The 20,947-nt window shown below is 45.9% G+C and overlaps 1 protein-coding gene across 1 annotated transcript; it reads right to left on the bottom strand.

Moving 5' to 3' along the window:
* Nucleotides 1-530: 530 nt before the first annotated feature.
* On the bottom strand, nt 531-17,928 carry LOC124029334 (phosphatidylinositol N-acetylglucosaminyltransferase subunit Q-like; the record flags this gene model as incomplete). Its single annotated transcript, XM_046341094.1, has 8 exons — nt 531-578; nt 1,468-1,548; nt 4,579-4,690; nt 7,500-7,653; nt 10,421-10,547; nt 14,989-15,109; nt 15,385-15,516; nt 17,714-17,928. Coding segments are annotated over 8 exons (990 nt in total), but the record flags the coding sequence as incomplete, so codon positions are not given.
* Between the last annotated feature and the right edge of the window lie 3,019 nt (nt 17,929-20,947).

Below are 20,947 nucleotides of genomic sequence, written 5' to 3'. Positions count from 1 at the left end.
AACCTGGTTAAATAAAAGGGGAATATAGAAAACCACAGTCCAGAACATTTTAAAAACATTTTTAAAGTTAGTTTGTAACATAACTGGAAATTTGATATTTTTGACTGACATTATGATTGTCTGTTTCATATCGGCAAAGTAGTGTCATATCGGCAAAGTAGTGTCATATCGACAAAGTCGTTTCATATCGACAAAGTAGTGTCATATACGACAAAGTCGTTTTCTATCGACAAATAGTGTCATATCGACAAAGTCGTTTCATATGACAAAGTAGTGTCATATCGACAAAGTCGTTTCATATCGACAAAGTAGTGTCATATCAACAAAGGCAAACCGGCAAAGTCGTTTCATATCGGCAAAGCGTTTCATATCCAGCAAAGTCGTTTCATATCCCGGCAAAGTCACTTCCTCAAAGTGTTAAAGCACATTTCTTCTACAGACATGTTGGCGGAGACGGTCCTCCCACCTGCCAGTCTGTAGGATCTGAAGAGTCGGAGGCCATGGCGAACAGAGGGAAGGAGTTGATGAAGTCAACACTGGGTGGAGAACTCCTGGAACATTACTACCACCAGGCGGAGCTAGAGAGAGAGAGAACAGACAGACAGACAGACAGAGAGAAACAGACAGACAGAGAGAAACAGAAGATGACAGACAGACAGAGAAACGACAGACAGACAGACAGAAGAAACAGACAGACAGACAGACAGACAGAGACAGACAGACAGACAGACAGACAGACAGACAGACAGACAGACATGGATGGAGAGGGGATTAAAGACCAGGGTAAACAGACAGACAGAGGAACAGACAGACAGGCATGGATGGAGAGGGGATTGACCAGGGCAAACACTAGGTAGTAGACTGTGGTTGGCAGGAGGAACAGACAGACAGACATGGATGAGAGGATTAAAGTGCCTCTTTGTGTTCTCACCAGGGTAAACACTAGGTAGTATAGAGCTGTGGTTGGCAGGAGGAACAGACAGACAGGCATGGATGGAGGGGGATTAAAGTGCCCCTGTGTGTGTTCTCACCACCAGAGTAGTATAAAGCACTAGGATAGTGCCTCTGTGTGTTCTCTGGGGTAAACACTAGGTAGCTATGGTTGGCAGGAGGAACAGACAGACAGACATGGATGGAGAGGGGATTAAAGTGCCTCTGTGTGTTCTCACCAGGGTAAACACTAGGTAGTATAGAGCTGTGGTTGGCAGGAGGAACAGACAGACAGACATGGATGGAGAGGATTAAAGTGCCTCTGTGTGTGTTCTCACCAGGGTAAACACTAGGTAGTATAGAGCTGTGGTTGGCAGGAGGAACAGACAGACAGACATGGATGGAGAGGGATTAAAGTGCCTCTGTGTGTGTTCTCACCAGGGTAAACACTAGGTAGTATAGAGCTGTGGTTGGCAGGAGGAACAGACAGACAGACATGGATGGAGAGGGGATTAAAGTGCCTCTGTGTGTTCTCACCAGGGTAAACACTAGGTAGTATAGAGCTGTGGTTGGCAGGAGGAACAGCAGGATGGTGAAGAGTAACGTCCCTATGAACAACTAGAAAACAACACACGTCAGTTCACTGTAACAAATACACACACTTTAGTTCACTGTAACAAATACACACACATTAGTTCACTGTAACAAATACACACTTCAGTTCACTGTAACAAATACACACACTTTAGTTCACTGTAACAAATACACACACTTTAGTTCACTGTAACAAATACACACACTTTAGTTCACTGTAACAAATACACACACGTTAGTTCACTGTAACAAATACACACACATCAGTTCACTGTAACAAATACACATGTTAGTTCACTGTAACAAATACACACACTCAGTTCACTGTAACAAATACACACACATTAGTTCACTGTAACAAATACACACACACATTAGTTCACTGTAACAAATACACACACATTAGTTCACTGTAACAAATACACACACTTTCAGTTCACTGTAACAAATACACACACTTCAGTTCACTGTAACAAATACACACACATTAGTTCACTGTAACAAATACACACTTCAGTTCACTGTAACAAATACACACACTTTAGTTCACTGTAACAAATACACACACTTTAGTTCACTGTAACAAATACACACACATTAGTTCACTGTAACAAATACACACACATTAGTTCACTGTAACAAATACACACACATCAGTTCACTGTAACAAATACACACACATCAGTTCACTGTAACAAATACACACACTTTAGTTCACTGTAACAAATACACACACATTAGTTCACTGTAACAAATACACACACGTTAGTTCACTGTAACAAATACACACATCAGTTCACTGTAACAAAATACACACACATCAGTTCACTGTAACAAATACACACATCAGTTCACTGTAACAAATACACACGTTAGTTCACTGTAACAAATACACACACTTTAGTTCACTGTAACAAATACACACACGTTAGTTCACTGTAACAAATACACACACGTTAGTTCACTGTAACAAATACACACATCAGTTCACTGTAACAAATACACACACATCAGTTCACTGTAACAAATACACACTTCAGTTCACTGTAACAAATACACACGTTAGTTCACTGTAACAAATACACACACATCAGTTCACTGTAACAAATACACACACATCAGTTCATTGTAACAAATACACACGTTAGTTCACTGTAACAAATACACACTTCAGTTCACTGTAACAAATACACACGTTAGTTCACTGTAACAAATACACACGTTAGTTCACTGTAACAAATACACACACGTCAGTTCACTGTAACAAATACACACACTTCAGTTCACTGTAACAAATACACACACGTTAGTTCACTATAACAAATACACACATTACTTCACTGTAACAAATACACACATCAGTTCACTGTAACAAATACACACACGTTAGTTCACTGTAACAAATACACACTTCAGTTCACTGTAACAAATACACACTTCAGTTCACTGTAACAAATACACACGTTAGTTCACTGTAACAAATACACACATCAGTTCACTGTAACAAATACACACATCAGTTCACTGTAACAAATACACACGTTAGTTCACTGTAACAAATACACACGTTAGTTCACTGTAACAAATACACACACTTCAGTTCACTGTAACAAATACACACATCAGTTCACTGTAACAAATACACACACATCAGTTCACTGTAACAAATACACACACATCAGTTCACTGTAACAAATACACACACATTACTTCACTGTAACAAATACACACACGTTAGTTCACTGTAACAAATACACACACTTCAGTTCACTGTAACAAATACACACACTTCAGTTCACTGTAACAAATACACACATCAGTTCACTGTAACAAATACACACACATTACTTCACTGTAACAAATACACACATCAGTTCACTGTAACAAATACACACACGTTAGTTCACTGTAAAAAATACACACGTTAGTTCACTATAACAAATACACACAAATTAGTTCACTGTAACAAATGTGTGTGTGTGTAATAGGTGTGTGTGTGTGTGTGTAATAGGTGTGTGTGTGTGTGTGTGTGTGTGTGTGTGTGTGTGTGTGTGTGTGTGTGTGTGTGTGTGTGTGTGTGTGTGTGTGTGTAATAGGTGTGTGTGTGTGTGTGTAATAGGTGTGTGTGTGTGTGTGTGTGTGTGTGTGTGTGTGTGTGTGTGTGTGTGTGTGTGTGTGTGTGTGTGTGTGTGTGTGTGTGTGTGTGTGTGTGTGTGTGTGTGTGTGTGTGTGTGTGTGTGTAATAGGTGTGTGTGTGTGTGTGTAATGGTGTGTGTGTGTAATAGGTGTGTGTGTGTGTGTGTGTGTGTGTGTGTGTGTGTGTGTGTGTGTGTGTGTGTAATGTGTGTGTGTGTGTGTGTAATAGGTGTGTGTGTGTGTGTGTGTGTGTGTGTGTGTGTGTGTGTGTGTGTAATAGGTGTGTGTGTGTGTGTGTGTGTGTGTGTGTGTGTGTGTGTGTGTGTGTGTGTGTGTGTGTGTGTGTGTGTGTGTGTGTGTGTGTGTGTGTGTGTGTGTGTGTGTGTAATAGTGTGTGTGTGTGTAATAGGTGTGTGTGTGTGTAATAGGTGTGTGTGTGTGTGTAATAGGTGTGTGTGTGTGTGTAATAGGTGTGTGTGTGTGTGTAATAGGTGTGTGTGTGTGGTGTGTGTGTGTGTGTGTGTGTGTGTGTGTGTGTGTGTGTGTGTGTGTGTGTGTGTGTGTGTGTGTGTGTGTGTGTGTGTGTGTGTGTAATAGGGTGTGTGTGTGTGTGTGTAATAGGGTGTGTGTGTGTGTGTGTAATAGGGGTGTGTGTGTGTGTGTAATAGGTGTGTGTGTAATAGGTGTGTAATAGGTGTGTGTGTAACAGGTGTGTGTGTGTGTGTGTGTGTGTGTGTGTGTGTGTGTGTGTGTGTGTGTGTGTGTGTGTGTGTGTGTGTGTGTGTGTGTGTGTGTGTGTGTGTGTGTGTGTGTGTGTGTGTGTGTGTGTAATAGGTGTGTGTGTGTGTGTGTGTGTGTGTGTGTGTGTGTGTGATAGGTGTGTGTGTGTGTGTGTGTGTGTAATAGGTGTGTGACTACCTGGTCCAGGTCATAAGAGCAGGAGTCTACTCTCTGTCTGAGGACATTCCATTTCTTCCCCCTGAACAGCCTCCACAGAGAGGACAGACCATATACTGTCATACAATACAGCCTGGAGAGAGAGAGAGTAGAGAGGGAGGGAGAGAGAGAGGAGGGGGAGAGAGAGAGAGAGAGAGAGAGGAGGAGGGGGAGAGAGAGAGAGGAGGGGGAGAGAGAGAGAGGAGGGGAGAGAGAGAGAGGAGGGGGAGAGAGAGAGGAGGAGGAGAGAGAGAGAGAGAGGAGGGGGAGAGAGAGATAGAGAGGAGGGGGAGAGAGAGGAGGAGGGGGAGAGAGAGGAGGGGGGGGAGAGAGAGAGAGAGAGGAGGGGGAGAGAGAGAGGTGGGAGAGAGAGAGGAGGGAGAGAGAGGAGTGGAGGAGAGAGAGGAGGAGGAGAGAGAGGAGGGGAGGAGATAGAGAGAGAGGGAGGGGGAGAGAGAGAGAGATAGAGAGGAGGAGGGGAGAGAGAGGAGGGGGAGAGAGAGGAGGGAGGAGAGAGAGAGAGAGAGGGGGAGAGAGAGAGAGAGGAGGGGGAGAGAGAGAGAGAGATAGAGAGGAGGAGGGGGAGAGAGAGGAGGAGGGGAGAGAGAGGAGGGAGAGAGAGAGAGGAGGAGGGAGAGAGAGGAGTAGAGAGAGGAGGAGGGGAGGGAGAGAGAGGAGGGGAGAGAGAGAGAGACAGAAAAAGATAGAGAGGAGGAGGGGGAGAGAGAGGAGGAGGGAGAGAGAGAGAGACGAGGAGGGGAGAGAGAGAGAGAGATAGAGAGAGAGGAGGGGGAGAGAGAGAGTAGTAGAGAGGAGGAGGAGGGGAGAGGAGAGAGGAGGGAGAGATAGAGAGGAGGAGGGGGAGAGAGAGACGAGGGGAGGAAGAGAGAGGAGGGGGAGAGAGACGAGGGAGGGGAGAGAGACAAGGGAGGGGAGAGAGAAGGAGGGAGAGAGACGAGGGAGGGAAAGACGAGGGAAGGGAGAGAGAGGAAAGGGGAGAAGAGACGAGAGGGAGAGAGAGACGAGAGGGGAGAGAGAGACGAGAGGGGAGAGAGAGACGAGGGGGAGAGAGAGACAGAGACGAGGAGAGAGAGACAGAGACGAGGGGGGAGAGAGAGACAGAGACGAGGGAGAGAGAGACAGAGACGAGGGGAGAGAGAGACAGAGACGAGGGGAGAGAGAGAGACAGAGACGAGGGGGAGAGAGGGAGAGAGAGAGAGGGAGAGAGAGAGAGAGAAGGGAGATGAGAGATGGTGAGAGGAAAGGGAGGTAGGGGGAAGAGGGGACAGAGGGAAAGGGAGCAGGAGGGGGAAGAGAGTGGAGGGGAGAGGGGGGAGGGGAATGAGTGATGGGGAGGGGAATGAGGGATGGGGAGACGAAAGGGAAAGGAGGGGGAAGAGCAGGGCGGAGAGGGGGAGGGATAGAGAAAGAAGGATGGAGAGTGAGAGGGAGGATGGAGGTGAGAGAAGGAAGATATTTTTAGCCTTCATACACATTTAATAAGTCTGTAAATGACATGCTGAGAGCTCCTCACACATCCATTAGTAAAGGGGAAAGAGTTAACACGTCACCATAATGTTCACAGGGCTGAGAGGTACAGAGCCTTCACAATGTATTCAGACCCCTTGACTTTTCCACATGTTGTTACATTACAGCCTTAAAAACATCCCCCTCAATCTACACACAATATCCCATAAAAGTTTTTAAAATGTAAATATTTTCAGGGGAGGTCCCCCGTACCCCTGCCAGATGGGGAACCCCATCTTTATACAGTCAGAGCCCACGAATAGACCAACAGGTGTGACTGATGATTGAAGCAGGTGTTAAACATGGGCTTTGTTTCACAGAAAGCAGCAGTTGATTTACTCCATTGCCAACACTTTAAATCACATCAGTAGACCAATAACCTGAAGTATCATGACATCAGCTTTTATAACCTTCAATCTGTTTGTTTTTTAAAAATCATATTTTGGACCAGAATAAGGCTCTACTACTTATTGTTCCTTGCAGTGAGGTACTCAACATCTTCATCGAATGTTTTCACAATTTATCTGAAGAGAATCGCTAAAAATCAGTAGTAGCCTACCAGTATGCACATTAGGGAGTAAATGAACAGCTCTCTCATGATGCAATTCGGTTTCGTTCACCTAAAATATCCGCTTGTTCGCATCACTAGGCTACACTGACGAGTCACCTTTGCGGCAGTGGGTCGTGTTTCCATCGCGACGTGTCTCATTACGTCGTACGTCATCTTCACGGCGTTTTGCTCCGCTACTGAACTGACAAGTCAAGTGTAGTGTTTATAACGCAAGATTGAGCAGAGCCTATCTCGTCAGGGATCGTATTTATTTTGGAAGAATATGACATTTTTTTTTTTTTTAAACAGGATAAATATCAGTTTCAGCTGATAATAAACATGTTCTTCGACGAACTGAAGAGGACGCAAAAGTTTGAAAAAAGTCTGTCTTTCAACGGAACCTTCAACCGCAAGGGGGTTACGTTTCCACTTCGATGAGCACGTCCCGATTGAAATTCGTGACATCCGGCGCAACGTGAGGCTTTAGGAAGAAGAAGATTCAAATATGTGGTCATTCTTACTCTCATGGCGTGTTAACCTGCCAAACTACACTGGAGACTCAATGTCTATATCCCGAATGGGACCCTATCCTCTCCGTAGTGCACCTCTTCTGACTAGAGCTCATAGGGTATTCCCTTTATAGTGCACTAAGGTCAAACGTGGTGCACTTTTGGGAGGCATCGTGACGGTGCTGGTCTCTTCTCACCTGGCTCCATAGACATAGAAACAGTAGATATAGCAGGGTTAGTGACCGGTCTCTTCTCACCTGGCTCCATAGACATAGAAACAGTAGATATAGCAGGGTTAGTGACCGGTCTCTTCTCACCTGGCTCCATAGACGTAGAAACAGTAGATGTGGAAGGTGAGCAGGGCGGTGATGTCAGAGAGCAGGGAGAGGGCAAAGGTCAAGCCCAGGCAGGCAGACAGACCCACGTACCACAGAATCATCTCAACGAACGGAGACATCAGGTGAATGTAGCCTGCAGAGAGGAGGAGGAGGAGGGTCATGGGTGTGTGTGTGTGTGGAGGAGGGTCATGGGTGTGTGTGTGTGTGGAGGAGGGTCATGGGTGTGTGTGTGTGTGGAGGAGGGTCATGGGTGTGTGTGTCTGTGGAGGAGGGCCATGGGTGTGTGTGTCTGTGGAGGAGGGCCATGGGTGTGTGTGTGTGGAGGAGGGTCATGGGTGTGTGGAGGTGGGTCATGGGTGTGTGTGTCTGTGGAGGAGGGCCATGGGTGTGTGTGTGTGGAGGAGGGTCATGAGTGTGTGTGTGTGGAGGAGGGTCATGGGTGTGTGTGTGTGGAGGAGGGCCATGGGTGTGTGTGCGTGGAGGAGTGTCATGGGTGTGTGTGTGTGTGGAGGAGGGCCATGGGTGTGTGTGTGTGGAGGAGGGTCATGGGTGTGTGTGTGGAGGAGGGTCATGGGTGTGTGTGTGTGGAGGAGGGTCATGGGTGTGTGTGTGTGTGGAGGAGGGTCATGGGTGTGTGTCTGTGGAGGAGGGCCATGGGTGTGTGTGTGTGGAGGAGGGTCATGGGTGTGTGTGTGTGGAGGAGGGTCATGGGTGTGTGTGTGTGGAGGAGGGCCATGGGTGTGTGTGTGTGGAGGAGGGTCATGGGTGTGTGTGTGTGGAGGAGGGCCATGGGTGTGTGTGTGTGGAGGAGGGCCATGGGTGTTTGTGTGTGGAGGAGGGTCATGGTGTGTGTGTGTGGAGGAGGGCCATGGGTGTTTGTGTGTGGAGGAGGGTCATGGGTGTGTGTGTGTGGAGGAGGGCCATGGGTGTGTGTGGAGGAGGGCATGGGTGTGTGTGTGTGGAGGAGGGTCATGGGTGTGTGTGTGTGGAGGAGGGCCATGGGTGTTTGTGTGTGGAGGAGGGTCATGGGTGTGTGTGTGTGGAGGAGGGCCATGGGTGTGTGTGTGTGGAGGAGGGCCATGGGTGTGTGTGTGTGGAGGAGGGCCATGGGTGTTTGTGTGTGTGGAGGAGGGTCATGGGTGTTTGTGTGTGTGGAGGAGGGCCATGGGTGTGTGTGTGTGGAGGAGGGTCATGGGTGTGTGTGTGTGTGGAGGAGGGCCATGGGTGTTTGTGTGTGGAGGAGGGCCATGGGTGTGTGTGTGTGGAGGAGGGCCATGGGTGTGTGTGTGTGGAGGAGGGCCATGGGTGTGTGTGTGTGGAGGAGGAGGGCCATGGGTGTGTGTGTGTGTGGAGGAGGGCCATGGGTGTTTGTGTCTGTGGAGGAGGGTCATGGGTGTGTGGGTGTGTGGAAGAGGGTCATGGGTGTTTGTGTCTGTGGAGGAGGGTCATGGGTGTGTGTGTGTGGAGGAGGGTCATGGGTGTGTGTGTGTGGAGGAGGGTCATGGGTGTGTGTGTGTGGAGGTGGGTCATGGGTGTGTGTGTGTGGAGGAGGGGCATGGGTGTTTGTGTCTGTGGAGGAGGGCCATGGGTGTGTGTGTGTGTGGAGGAGGGCCATGGGTGTGTGTGTGTGTGGAGGAGGGCCATGGGTGTGTGTGTGTGTGGAGGAGGGCCATGGGTGTTTGTGTCTGTGGAGGAGGGTCATGGGTGTGTGTGTGTGTGTGTGTGGAGGAGGGTCATGGGTGTGTGTGTGTGGAGGAGGGTCATGGGTGTTTGTGTCTGTGGAGGAGGGTCATGGGTGTGTGTGTGTGTGGAGGAGGGTCATGGGTGTTTGTGTCTGTGGAGGAGGGTCATGGGTGTGTGTGTGTGGAGGAGGGTCATGGGTGTGTGTGTGTGGAGGAGGGTCATGGGTGTGTGTGTGTGGAGGTGGGTCATGGGTGTGTGTGTGTGGAGGAGGGGCATGGGTGTTTGTGTCTGTGGAGGAGGGCCATGGGTGTGTGTGTGTGGAGGAGGGCCATGGGTGTGTGTGTGTGGAGGAGGGCCATGGGTGTGTGTGTGTGTGTGTGTGTGTGAGGAGGGTCATGGGTGTTTGTGTCTGTGGAGGAGGGTCATGGGTGTGTGTGTGTGTGGAGGGAGGGCCATGGGTGTGTGTGTGTGTGGAGGGGAGGGCCATGGGTGTGTGTGTGTGTGTGTGTGTGTGTGTGTGTGTGTGTGTGTGTGTGTGTGTGTGTGTGTGTGGAGGAGGGTCATGGGTGTTTGTGTCTGTGGAGGAGGGTCATGGGTGTATGTGTGTGTGGAGGAGGGCCATGTGTGTGTGTGTGTGTGTGTGTGTGTGTGTGTGTGTAGGAGGGGGCATGGGTGGTGTGTGTGTGTGTGTGTGTGTGTGTGTGTGTGTGTGTGTGTGTGTGTGTGTGTGTGTGGAGGAGGGGTCATGGGTGTGTGTGTGGAGGAGGGCCATGGGTGTGTGTGTGTGTGTGTGGGGGAGGGTCATGGGTGTTTGTGTCTGTGGAGGAGGGTCATGGGTGTGTGTGTGTGTGTGGAGGAGGGTCATGGGTGTTTGTGTCTGTGGAGGAGGGCCATGGGTGTGTGTGTGTGTGTGTGGAGGAGGGCCATGGGTGTGTGTGTGTGTGTGTGTGTGTGTGTGTGTGTGTGTGTGTGTGTGTGTGTGTGTGTGTGTGTGTGTGTGTGTGAGGAGGGGCATGGGTGTGTGTGTGTGTGTGTGTGGAGGAGGGGCATGGGTGTGTGTGTGTGTGTGTGGAGGAGGGGCATGGGTGTGTGTGTGTGTGGAGGAGGGGCATGGGTGTGTGTGTGTGTGTGTGTGTGTGGAGGAGGGGCATGGGTGTGTGTGTGTGTGTGTGTGTGTGGAGGAGGGGCATGGGTGTGTGTGTGTGTGTGTGACTCACTGATCCACAAGTGTATATGGTAGAGGAAGAATCGTCCTAACACCTGGTCTAGAGCCCGGTTCATCTTCAGACCAGCTGGAGCTCCCATCAGCCACTGCAACAGCTCCTCCAGCTCTTTAGCTACATGCTAACAACAAAACACACAACAATACATAGCTTAGCTACATGCTAACAACAAAACACAATACACAGCTTAGCTACATACTAACAACAACACACACAACAATACATAGCTTAGCTACATGCTTACAAATCACAGAACAACATTTAGTCTCACCTTATAATATATACACTATGGGCTGTATTTATAAAGTGTCTCAGAGAGCTGATCTAGGATCAGTTTAGCCTTTTAGATCATAATGAATCAGATTACATGGACAGGGGGACCTGATCCTAGATCATAATGAATCAGATTACATGGACAGGGGGACCTGATCCTAGATCATAATGAATCAGATTACATGGACAGGAGGACCTGATCCTAGATCATAATGAATATGATTATAATGGACAGGAGGGACCTGATCCTAGATCATAATGAATATGATTATAATGGAGAGGAGGACCTGATCCTAGATCATAATGAATCAGATTACATGGAGAGGAGGACCTGATCCTAGATCATAATGAACATGATTATAATGGGACCTGATCCTAGATCATAATGAATCAGATTACATGGACAGGGGGACCTGATCCTAGATCATAATGAATCAGATTACATGGACAGGGGGACCTGATCCTAGATCATAATGAATCAGATTACATGGACAGGGGGACCTGATCCTAGATCATAATGAATATGATTATAATGGACAGGAGGGACCTGATCCTAGATCATAATGAATATGATTATAATGGACAGGAGGGACCTGATCCTAGATCATAATGAACATGATTATAATGGGACCTGATCCTAGATCATAATGAATATGATTATAATGGAGAGGAGGACCTGATCCTAGATCATAATGAATATGATTATAATGGACAGGAGGGACCTGATCCTAGATCATAATGTATATGATTATAATGGACAGGAGGGACCTGATCCTAGATCATAATGAATATGATTATAATGGACAGGAGGACCTGATCCTAGATCATAATGAACATGATTATAATGGACAGGAGGACCTGATCCTAGATCATAATGTATATGATTATAATGGACAGGAGGGACTGATCCTAGATCATAATGAATATGATTATAATGGACAGGAGGGACCTGATCCTAGATCATAATGAATCAGATTACATGGACAGGAGGACCTGATCCTAGATCATAATGAATATGATTATAATGGAGAGGAGGACCTGATCCTAGATCATAATGTATATGATTATAATGGACAGGAGGGACCTGATCCTAGATCATAATGAACATGATTATAATGGGACCTGATCCTAGATCATAATGAATATGATTATAATGGACAGGAGGACCTGATCCTAGATCATAATGAATATGATTATAATGGACAGGAGGACCTGATCCTAGATCATAATGAATATGACTATAATGGAGAGGAGGACCTGATCCTAGATCATAATGAATATGATTATAATGGACAGGGGGACCTGATCCTAGATCATAATGAATATGATTATAATGGACAGGAGGGACCTGATCCTAGATCATAATGAATATGATTATAATGGACAGGAGGGACCTGATCCTAGATCATAATGAACATGATTATAATGGGACCTGATCCTAGATCATAATGAATATGATTATAATGGAGAGGAGGACCTGATCCTAGATCATAATGAATATGATTATAATGGACAGGAGGGACCTGATCCTAGATCATAATGTATATGATTATAATGGACAGGAGGGACCTGATCCTAGATCATAATGAATATGATTATAATGGACAGGAGGACCTGATCCTAGATCATAATGAACATGATTATAATGGACAGGAGGACCTGATCCTAGATCATAATGTATATGATTATAATGGACAGGAGGGACTGATCCTAGATCATAATGAATATGATTATAATGGACAGGAGGGACCTGATCCTAGATCATAATGAATCAGATTACATGGACAGGAGGACCTGATCCTAGATCATAATGAATATGATTATAATGGAGAGGAGGACCTGATCCTAGATCATAATGTATATGATTATAATGGACAGGAGGGACCTGATCCTAGATCATAATGAACATGATTATAATGGGACCTGATCCTAGATCATAATGAATATGATTATAATGGACAGGAGGACCTGATCCTAGATCATAATGAATATGATTATAATGGACAGGAGGACCTGATCCTAGATCATAATGAATATGACTATAATGGAGAGGAGGACCAGATCCTAGATCATAATGTATATGATTATAATGGACAGGAGGGACGTGGGGCCGTATGTATCAGCTCCCCTTGGTCCATGTTATCTTATTCCTTGTGATCTAAAAGGCAAAACTGATCCTAGATCAGCACACATACTCAGAGATAGATTATTTAGGGGGATGTCGAGGGAGATATTGAGGGGGTTATTGAGGGGGTTATCGAGGGAGATATTGAGGGGATATCAAGGGAGATATTGAGGGGGTTATTTAGGGGTAATTCTAGGGGATATTGGGTTGGATATTGAGGGGGATATTGGGTTGGATATTGAGGGGGATATTGGGTTGGATATTGAGGGGGATATTGGGTTGGATATTGAGGGGATATCGAGGGAGATATTGAGGGGGTTATTGAGGGGGTTATTGGGTTGGATATTGAGGGGGTTATTCTAGGGGATATTGGGTTGGACATTGAGGGGGTTATTCTAGGGGATATTGGGTTGGATATTGAGGGGGTAATTCTAGGGGATATTGAGGGGGTTATTCTAGGGGGATATTGGGTTGGATATTGAGGGGGTTATTCTAGGGGATATTGGGTTGATATTGAGGGGGTAATTCTAGGGGGATATTGAGGGGGTTATTCTAGGGGGATATTGAGGGGGTTATTCTAGGGGATATTGAGGGGGTTATTCTAGGGGGATATTGGGTTGGATATTGAGGGGGTTATTCTAGGGGGATATTGGGTTGGATATTGAGGGGGTAATTCTAGGGGGATATTGAGGGGGTTATTCTAGGGGGATATTGGGTTGGATATTAAGGGGGTTATTCTAGTTGGATATTGAGGGAGATATTAAGGGGGATATTGGGTTGGATATTGAGGGGGTAATTCTAGGGGGATATTGAGGGGGTTATTCTAGGGGATATTGGGTTGGATATTAAGGGGGATATTGGGTTGGATATTGAGGGGGTTATTGAGGGGATATTGGGTTGGACATTGAGGGGGTTATTCTAGGGGATATTGGGTTGGATATTGAAGGGGATATTGGGTTGGATATTGAGGGGATTATTCTAGGGGATATTGGGTTGGACATTGAGGGGGATATTCTAGGGGATATTGGGTTGGACATTGAGGGGATATTGGGTTGGATATTGAGGGGATTATTCTAGGGGATATTGGGTTGGACATTGAGGGGGTTATTCTAGGGGATATTGGGTTGGATATTGAGGGGGTTATTGGGTTGGATATTTAGGGGATATTGAGGGGGTTATTCTAGGGGAATATTGGGTTGGATATTGAGGGGGATATTGAGGGGTTATTCTAGGGGATATTGGGTTGGACATTGAGGGGATATTCTAGGGGATATTGGGTTGGATATTGAGGGGGTTATTCTAGGGGGATATTGGGTTGGATATTGAGGGGGTTATTCTAGGGGATATTCTAGGGGATATTGAGGGGGTTATTCTAGGGGGATATTCTAGGGGGATATTGGGTTGGATATTGATGGGGATATTCTAGGGGATATTCTAGGGGATATTGGGTTGGATATTGAGGGGGGGATATTCTAGGGGGATATTGAGGGGGTTATTCTAGGGGGATATTCTAGGGGGATATTGGGTTGGATATTGATGGGGATATCGGGTTGGATATTGAGGGGGTAATTCTAGGGGGTTTTGAGGGGTTATTCTAGGGGATATTGGGTTGGATATTAAGGGGTTATTGTAGTTGGATATTGAGGGAGATATTAAGGGGGATATTGGGTTGGATATTGAGGGGGTAATTCTAGGGGGATATTGAGGGGGTTATTCTAGGGGGATATTGGGTTGGATATTAAGGGGGTTATTCTAGGGGGTTATTGTAGTTGGATATTGAGGGAGATATTCTAGGGGGATATTGGGTTGGATATTGAGGGGGATATTCTAGGGGGATATTCTAGGGGGATATTGGGTTGGACATTGAAGGGGATATTGGGTTGGATATTGAGGGGATATTTCGTAGGGCAAAAAACGACCCTGAACCTCTTGATAATGTGGCAACGTGATTTCATTTGAAGCTCATCGTCACCAATGTGAGTTTTACGGAGGTGGTAATGTAACTAGAGTCAACTGAGCGATACAGAAATAGTCACCTCTCGATACTGAACGTTGTTGAAGACATTTTTTATTTTAAATAAAATCTCTCTGACAGATTATAAATGAGGTTTAAATTGTTGTACATTGCTTTTGCACCGGGGAACTGTTGTCCATGATGTCTTACGTCAGCAGCAGGTACCAGTGTGTTGGCCAGTTTGCCTATACGGTTCTCTCTATACATCCACGACACCAGCAGCAGGCCCAGAGACACATCCACAAAGAACGACACAAAGATATTGGCTTTCCTGTGTGGAGAGAAAGAGAGAGAGTCACTACTTTTGACCCGAGGTCAATAGGGCTCTGGTCAAATGCACTGCACTATACAGGGAATAGTGTGCGATTTGAGACGCAATGGGGTGAGTTAGATACCATCTTGTAGCCAGTCTGCCACGGGGCTGTGTGTGTGTGTGTGTGTGTGTGTGTGTGTGTGTGTGTGTGTGTGTGTGTGTGTGTGTGTGTGTGTGTGTGTGTGTGTGTGTGTGTGTGTGTGTGTGTGTGTGTGTGTGTGTTTGGTCTCTACCTCATGAAGTGGTTGTGTGCGGTGGCTCTGGTAGGAGAGCAGACTGTCTGAAGGTGTTCTGTTCTGTAGCTCAGCTGAACACACGTAGACAACTTACTGGATATGAACCTCATCGGGTGCACATTCAATATCCTGGGGAGACAGACAGGCACATTCAATATCCTGGGGAGACAGACAGGCACATTCAATATCCTGGGGAGACAGACAGACACATTCAATATCCTGGGGAGACAGACAGGCACATTCAATATCCTGGGGAGACAGACAGGCACATTCAATATCCTGGGGAGACAGACAGGCACATTCAATATCCTGGGGAGACAGACAGGCACATTCAATATCCTGGGGAGACAGACAGGCACATTCAATATCCTGGGGAGACAGACAGGCACATTCAATATCCTGGGGAGACAGACAGGCACATTCAATATCCTGGGGAGACAGACAGGCACATTCAATATCCTGGGGAGACAGACAGGCACATTCAATATCCTGGGGAGACAGACAGGCACATTCAATATCCTGGGGGAGACAGACAGGCACATTCAATATCCTGGGGAGACAGACAGGCACATTCAATATCCTGGGGAGACAGACAGACACATTCAATATCCTGGGGAGACAGACAGACACATTCAATATCCTGGGAGACAGACAGGCACATTCAATATCCTGGGGAGACAGACAGGCACATTCAATATCCTGGGGAGACAGACAGACACATTCAATATCCTGGGGAGACAGACAGACACATTCAATATCCTGGGGAGACAGACAGACACATTCAATATCCTGGGGAGACAGACAGGCACATTCAATATCCTGGGCAGACAGACAGACACATTCAATATCCTGGGGAGACAGACAGACACATTCAATATCCTGGGGAGACAGACAGACACATTCAATATCCTGGGGAGACAGACAGACACATTCAATATCCTGGGGAGACAGACAGGCACATTCAATATCCTGGGGAGACAGACAGGCACATTCAATATCCTGGGGAGACAGACAGGCACATTCAATATCCTGGGGAGACAGACAGGCACATTCAATATCCTGGGGAGACAGACAGACACATTCAATATCCTGGGGAGACAGACAGGCACATTCAATATCCTGGGGAGACAGACAGGCACATTCAATATCCTGGGGAGACAGACAGACAGAGACAGACAGACACATTCAATATCCTGGGGAGACAGACAGACACATTCAATATCCTGGGAAGACAGACAGGCACATTCAATATCCTGGGGAGACAGACAGGCACATTCAATATCCTGGGGAGACAGACAGACACATTCAATATCCTGGGGAGACAGACAGACAGACACATTCAATATCCTGGGGAGACAGACAGGCACATTCAATATCCTGGGAGACAGACAGACAGACACATTCAATATCCTGGGGAGACAGACAGACACATTCAATATCCTGGGGAGACAGACAGACACATTCAATATCCTGGGGAGACAGACAGGCACATTCAATATCCTGGGGAGACAGACAGACAGACAGATTCAATATCCTGGGCAGGGAGGGAGGGAGGGAGGGAGGGAGGGAGGGAGGGAGGGAGGCAGGCAGGCAGGCAGGCAGGCAGGCAGGCAGGCAGGCAGGCAGGCAGGCAGGCAGGCAGGCAAACTGGGTCAGTGTCTCTTGGCACACAAAGAGTTGCAACTGACGAACGTACAGGGTCCACAGTGTTAGTATCCAGGTGGTTAGCAGACAGACAGGTACTGACACACACCCCTTACCTGCTACTACAGAGGCTGGTCCACAGTGTTAGCATCCAGGTGGTTAGCAGACAGACAGGTACTGACACCCCCCCCCCTTTACCTGCTACTACAGAGGCTGGTCCACAGTGTTAGTATCCAGGTGGTTAGCAGACAGACAGGTACTGACACACACCCCTTACCTGCTACTACAGAGGCTGGTCCACAGTGTTAGTACTATAATGGAGCCCTCCCGTCCCTCCCCCTTACCTGCTACTACAGAGGCTGGTCCACAGTGTTAGCATCCGGGTGGTTAGCAGACAGACAGGTACTGACACACCCCTTACCTGCTACTACAGAGGCTGGTCCACAGTGTTACTCTTACCTGCTACTACAGAGGCTGGTCCACAGTGTTAGTATCCAGGTGGTTAGCAGACAGACAGGTACTGACACATACCCCTTACCTGCTATTACAGAGGCTGGTCCACAGTGTTAGCATCCGGGTGGTTAGCAGACAGACAGGTACTGACACACCCCTTACCTGCTACTACAGAGGCTGGTCCACAGTGTTAGTACTATAATGGAGCCCTCCCGTCCCTCCCCCTTACCTGCTACTACAGAGGCTGGTCCACAGTGTTAGCATCCAGGTGGTTAGCAGACAGAGCGGTGTCGAGGCCTGTTTCATCAGTTCTACTATAATGGATCCCTCCCGTCCCTCTGATTGCCAGTGGGTCATCTTCACTGGACCGTCATCATACTTATCCAGGAAGAACAGCGGCTCACTCTGACACACTGTCCCAAACACCTGCAGCAGCAACAACAACAATTACAGACAACACCTGCAGCAGCAACAACAACAATTACAGACAACACCTGCAGCAGCAACAACAACAATTACAGACAACACCTGCAGCAGCAACAACAACAATTACAGACAACACCTGCAGCAGCAACAACAACAATTACAGACAACACCTGCAGCAGCATCAACAACAATTACAGACAACACCTGCAGCAGCATCAACAACAATTACAGACAACACCTGCAGCAACAACAACAACAATTACAGACAACACCTGCAGCAGCAACAACAACAATTACAGACAAGACCTGCAGCAGCAACAACAACAATTACAGACAACACCTGCAGCAACAACAATTACAGACAACACCTGCAGCAACAACAATTACAGACAACACCTGCAGCAGCAACAACAACAATTATAGACAACACCTGCAGCAGCAACAACAACAATTACAGACAACACCTGCAGCAGCATCAACAACAATTAGACAACACCTGCAGCAAACAACAACAATTACAGACAACACCTGCAGCAACAACAATTACAGACAACACCTGCAGCAGCAACAACAACAATTACAGACAACACCTGCAGCAGCAACAACAACAATTACAGACAACACCTGCAGCAGCAACAACAACAATTACAGACAACACCTGCAGCAACAACAACAATTACAGCAACACCTGCAGTAGCAAACAACAACAATTACAGACAACACCTGCAGCAGCAACAACAACAATTACAGACAACACCTGCAGCAACAACAATTACAGACAACACCTGCAGCAGCAACAACAACAATTACAGACAACACCTGCAGCAGCATCAACAACAATTACAGACAACACCTGCAGCAGCATCAACAACAATTACAGACAACACCTGCAGCAACAACAACAACAATTACAGACAACACCTGCAGCAGCAACAACAACAATTACAGACAAGACCTGCAGCAGCAACAACAACAATTACAGACAACACCTGCAGCAACAACAATTACAGACAACACCTGCAGCAACAACAATTACAGACAACACCTGCAGCAGCAACAACAACAGACAACACCTGCAGCAGCAACAACAACAATTACAGACAACACCTGCAGCAGCAACAACAACAATTACAGACAACACCTGCAGCAGCATCAACAACAATTACAGACAACACCTGCAGCAGCAACAACAACAATTACAGACAACACCTGCAGCAACAACAATTACAGACAACACCTGCAGCAACAACAATTACAGACAACACCTGCAGCAGCAACAACAACAGACAACACCTGCAGCAGCAACAACAACAATTACAGACAACACCTGCAGCAGCAACAACAACAATTACAGACAATGACTGCAGCAAAAACAATACAGACAACACCTGCAGCAGCAACACCACAGACAACACCTGCATAACAACAATTGGAACAACACCTGCAACAGCAACAATTATAGACAACACCTGCAGCAACAACAATATAGACAACACCTGCAACAGCAACAACAACAATTACAGACAACACCTGCAGCAACAACAACAACAATTACAGACAACACCTGCAGCAGCAACAACAACAATTACAGACAAGACCTGCAGCAGCAACAACAACAATTACAGACAACACCTGCAGCAGCATCAACAACAATTACAGACAACACCTGCAGCAGCAACGACAACAATTACAGACAACACCTGCAACAACAACAACAATTACAGACAACACCTGCAGCAACAACAATTACAGACAACACCTGCAGCAGCAACAACAACAATTACAGACAAATACCTGCAGCAGCAACAACAACAATTACAGACAACACCTGCAGCAGCAACAACAACAATTACAGACAACACCTGCAGCAGCAACAACAACAATTACAGACAACACCTGCAGCAGCAACAACAACAATTACAGACAACACCTGCAGCAGCAACAACAATTACAGACAACACATGTGTATAACAACAACAACAACAATTACAGACAACACATATTATATTACAACAACAACTACAACAACAATTACAGACACCACATATGTATAACAACAACAACAACAACAACAATTACAGACACCACATGTGTATAACAACAACAACAACAACGATTAGACACCACATATGTACAACAACAACAACAACAATTACAGACAACATATATGTATAACAACAACAACAACAATTACAGACAACACATGTGTATAACAACAACAACAACAATTACAGACAACACATATGTATAACAACAACAATTACAGACAACACATATGTATAACAACAACAACAACAATTACAGACAACACATATGTATAACAACAACAACAACAATTACAGACAACACATATATATTACAACAACAACAACAATTACAGACAACACATATGTATAACAACAACAATTACAGACAACACATATATATTACAACAACAACAATTACAGACAACACATATGTACAACAACAACAACAATTACAGACAATTCAAGCATATGTACAACAACAACAGACACCACAATTACAACAACAACAACATATGTACAACAACAACAACAACAATTACAGACAACACATATGTACAACAACAACAACAACAACAGGACACAGACACATATGTATTACAACAACAACAACAACAATTACAGGACAACATATATGTACAACAAACAACAACACATATGTATAACAACAACAACAATTATAACAACAACAGACAACACATATGTATAACAACAACAGACAACACATATGTATAACAACAACAACAACACATATGTATAACAACAACAACAACAACAACAACGACAGACAACAACAACAGACAACAACAACAGACAACACATATGTATAACAACAACAACAACAGACAACACATATAACATAACAACAACAACAACAGACAACACATATGTATAACAACAACAACAACAACAGACAACACATATGTATAACAACAACAACAGACAACACATATGTATAACAACAACAACAACACATATGTATTACAACAACAACAACAGACAACAACAACAGA

This window comes from Oncorhynchus gorbuscha, unplaced genomic scaffold (assembly GCF_021184085.1).
Source record: "Oncorhynchus gorbuscha isolate QuinsamMale2020 ecotype Even-year unplaced genomic scaffold, OgorEven_v1.0 Un_scaffold_6157, whole genome shotgun sequence".
Classification (NCBI taxonomy): Eukaryota; Metazoa; Chordata; class Actinopteri; order Salmoniformes; family Salmonidae; genus Oncorhynchus; species Oncorhynchus gorbuscha.
The sequence above is the reverse complement of the archived record's forward strand: the minus strand, read 5'-3'. Positions and strand labels throughout refer to the sequence as shown.